Source organism: Mesitornis unicolor, unplaced genomic scaffold (assembly GCF_000695765.1).
Source record: "Mesitornis unicolor isolate BGI_N332 unplaced genomic scaffold, ASM69576v1 scaffold22698, whole genome shotgun sequence".
Classification (NCBI taxonomy): domain Eukaryota; kingdom Metazoa; phylum Chordata; class Aves; order Mesitornithiformes; family Mesitornithidae; genus Mesitornis; species Mesitornis unicolor.
The window spans coordinates 160,344-163,947 of NW_010204164.1; the positions used below are offsets into that span (position 1 = coordinate 160,344).

A 3,604-nucleotide genomic window follows, 5' to 3' on the forward strand; every position below is an offset into this window, starting at 1 on the left:
AAAACATGATTGCTTCACACGTGAAGATATAAGCATCGTCTATTTTTTATTCTTTCATCAATAAAGAATAAATATGTAACCATCCTACGGAAGACTCAGAAGGACTCCCTTCAAAACAAAATGTCAGTTTTGAGGAAGTAAAATTTAAGAGACTGAGGTGCTCCCATTTTCATCCTGGGATGAAAGGCATGTTTCCTTGTACACTTCAGTTTCTTATTAGTCTACAAACTGGTAGAAAACCAGATCCTAGTCTGCTCCAGGGAGTGCCAGGTTCTGCCCAATCTATCACTGACCCGGCTTTCTGTTTTCAGGTAAACAGATCGATGAACAGTTGCATCCCTGAGCTCTTCAGAATTTCTCTGGCTTTATACATACTTCTGTGGACAATATGAGCTCAGCAGAGAGAGAAAAAGTTATCCCCGAATCAGTTTTAAGGCCACTGGGATTCTCCTTCCCATGCAGAACGCAGCAATGCTCTCTTTTCTTTCTGTATCTCCTGATTTTGAAGAAAAGGGCACTCTCCGTTGCTGTTATTCCAAACCATATACATGCCGACGAGACTGCCAGTACTAAGACAGCTGCTAAATGCTAAGCTGAAGACATAAATTTAAGTCTCTCCCCCTTCACCAGGGCTGGTTTTAATGAAACTCAAGGAAACAGAATTGTCTTTGAGGTTTCTGCTCTTCTATCAGATTTAATCAAAACTGATCACCACATTCAAAAGTTATTAGAAAGTGACAGATAGACAAATGAACATAGAGGTAGACTGCAAAACTCTGTAAGCCTTGTTTTCATAGAGCAATAGGAAAACTGGAATAATCTGAATGAATTTTTTAAATAAAACATATATAAACCCCAATACTTCCCATCCACATTCAGTTTTTACAAATACCGGTATTGTTAGACTCAAGCTTTCAAAAAATCACAGTGAGATTCACATTTCTCAAAAACTTCTGCACTTAATAACTGAGATTATTTTTAATTGTATCACATGGTGACAAGAGCATCTAGGTTTCTTGCTCTCAACTTGTTCTGCACAGCTGGGATTCAAAACTTCAGAACTGCCAAAAACAAAGCTCACAACAGACGATCTTCAAGTTTAAACTTAGTGAAATTATGACCAAGCAGAAGAGCTGGTAACACCAAACTAATCAAGCTTCAGTGACAAGGCCAGTTTAAACCAATACTTCAAACATCAGCTTCAGACTTTTCTTGTCTGAAAAAATGAAATTTTTAGTTCCATGCACAGCAACCTTATCTAACATAGCAGGAACAGAGCACAGGCCCATTAAATTAATTGTATTTATCTGAATAAACCTGCAGTTGACTTAGAAAAAATTCTGAAGTATGTAATAAGCCCTAGAATGCATTTTTCTAGTTTTAAACTTATATTACGCTATCTTCCTGCAGTGAACTCTCACAATACTTTAGCATGCTCTAGATTATAAGACACTGGAAAAACTACATAGACTTTTTGTGTATTCTTGTATTCTGAAGATACACACATATTTCTTCAAACTCAGTTACCATCAAAAATCAAATACACCTTACATATTAGTGATTATTCCATTAAAAACAAAAGATGCAATAGTAAAACTATAACCTTCCTTACCTTTGCAATAATGACTTCTTTTTTCAAAATCTTCATAGCATAGTATTTCCCACTAGCCTTCTCTCGGACCAGGATAACTTTGCCAAACGTGCCTTTGCCCAGTAGTTTTAAATAGTCAAAATCATTCATTGTCTATAAGGAGCAGAGAACAAGGATTAGCAGGACTTATGCTATCCAGTTCCAATATGCACATGAGTATGTCCACACGTAATCAAATGCTGTTACCAATTTAAATACAGTTTACGAAAACAGGTACATTTCTGTGATTAAGGTTATAATAGTTAACTGTACCCTTAAACCACTAGGTTATATTGTTTGATAGTATTAGTATCATTCTCTAAAGCCAAGTACTGCACAGTATACTACACACACAAACTTATTCTTACAAAGCACGCACAGGACAAAGTCTTAGCCTACACCAGCATTTCATGAATGTCCGACATCTAAGAAAACTCATCAACTCCTGTATTACAGCGAAGACACCAGAACGTGGTGTATTGGTAGGTTTTGTGTAACACCAACCAGTGCACTGATGGCTTTTCTGAAATGTTTCTGATCCTCACTGCGATATTGTACTAGTAAGACTCTACAACAGTCTTTGCACAAGAGGTAGACTTTTAAAAATTTGAGTACAGATTACAATTACATGGTTTTTACATTAATCTATCTGGCTCTGAAAAGGAAGAGGTTGGAAGTTTTCCTCTTTCATGTGACTCCATTATAGCGACTGTTCAAGCATCTAGTACCACCCTAGTTTAGCAGGTTAAACGTAGTGCATCCACAAGTTGCTTCCACCAACAGACAATTTGTGTTTACTTAGTAGGTTTATCAGCTCAGCTGGGAAGAATATGATCAGATGATCTCAGATCCCAAAGCTTAGCCACTTTCATGAGCACAAAGCTTGAGTCAGTAATCATCTTAGCTCTGCAAGTTCATTTCACAGCCAGCTCAGAAGAATCAACCCTATGGTCTATGCATTAAATGCAGACATGAGGATGTAGAAAAACCAGCACAATACTGAGAAAGCTGTGACTGCACAGGGTCACCTTGGATTAACAACAGTGCTTCTTTGGCCAACTCGGGACAAATCACTGGCTTCCACTGCGTGTCTCCACACCACATCTTTCTGCACGCTGTGTTACTGCCTTGGGGGCAGCACCCCAAAACCACACACGGACTGTTACGGCATCCAGGAACCTTGAGGAAAGCAGTTAAAGGCTCTGAAAGGCACCACGCTCACCCTTTGTTGTTAGAAAACTGTCCTGCAGTATCAATAATCTTCCTTTCTTAGTGAATGATACATCTCAAAACATTTATAAAAAGTAATTATACATTGACTCTTTGTTTTTCTAAGTTAAACACATTCAATCCTGTTATGTGTGAGGAAAAGAAAAGATCATGCCTTATCTTTCATCTTCCTAGTGTCTTTCTATCACTAATTGAAGTCTCAGGCAGTTTCCTTGAACACTGGTGTTCAGGAGAAACCTCTACTTGTGTCTCCTACAATGAGATTAGTACTTCTCCCTACCAGGAACACCTCTAACAGTGCCTATGCTTCTCACACACATTCCAAGTGTAGAGCTACTGGGCATGTCCCCAGGTTTGCAATCACAAATAAGTGGCAGTAAAATATAGTCTCTCCTGTGAGAAAGAATAAATGGCAAAAATTCCCACTGAAATTACTTATTTCTTCAAGCTCAAGTGCATGATACTATTACTGTGAATCTGAAGTTGCTGTCAACAAACTGCAAAAGTAATTTATGCAATAGCTCACTCAGAGTCAGTTTGAAAACTGCTCACATACTGGGTAGAATTGAATTTCCATCAACCACATTAATGCTGTAATTCCTTAGCTTTTAAGTGTTCAACACGCAACTTAAAAGTTGTTAAAGGTTTCCAACAGACTACTTAAAGTAACACCTGGATAGCTGAATATTTCAAAGCTTTATTGAAAAGAACATGCTTTCCATGTATCAATTTTCTAGCTATATC

At 37.8% G+C, this 3,604-nt stretch overlaps 1 protein-coding gene across 2 annotated transcripts in view; it reads right to left on the reverse strand.

Moving 5' to 3' along the window:
* AKT3 (v-akt murine thymoma viral oncogene homolog 3) overlaps positions 1-3,604 on the reverse strand; it is a 53,919-nt gene that overhangs the window by 44,097 nt on the left and 6,218 nt on the right. For both annotated transcript variants that reach the window (XM_010190973.1, XM_010190974.1), the window contains one exon: positions 1,613-1,744. In XM_010190973.1, coding sequence (XP_010189275.1) covers positions 1,613-1,744 — 132 coding nt within the window. The remainder of the gene's footprint in view (positions 1-1,612; positions 1,745-3,604) is intronic.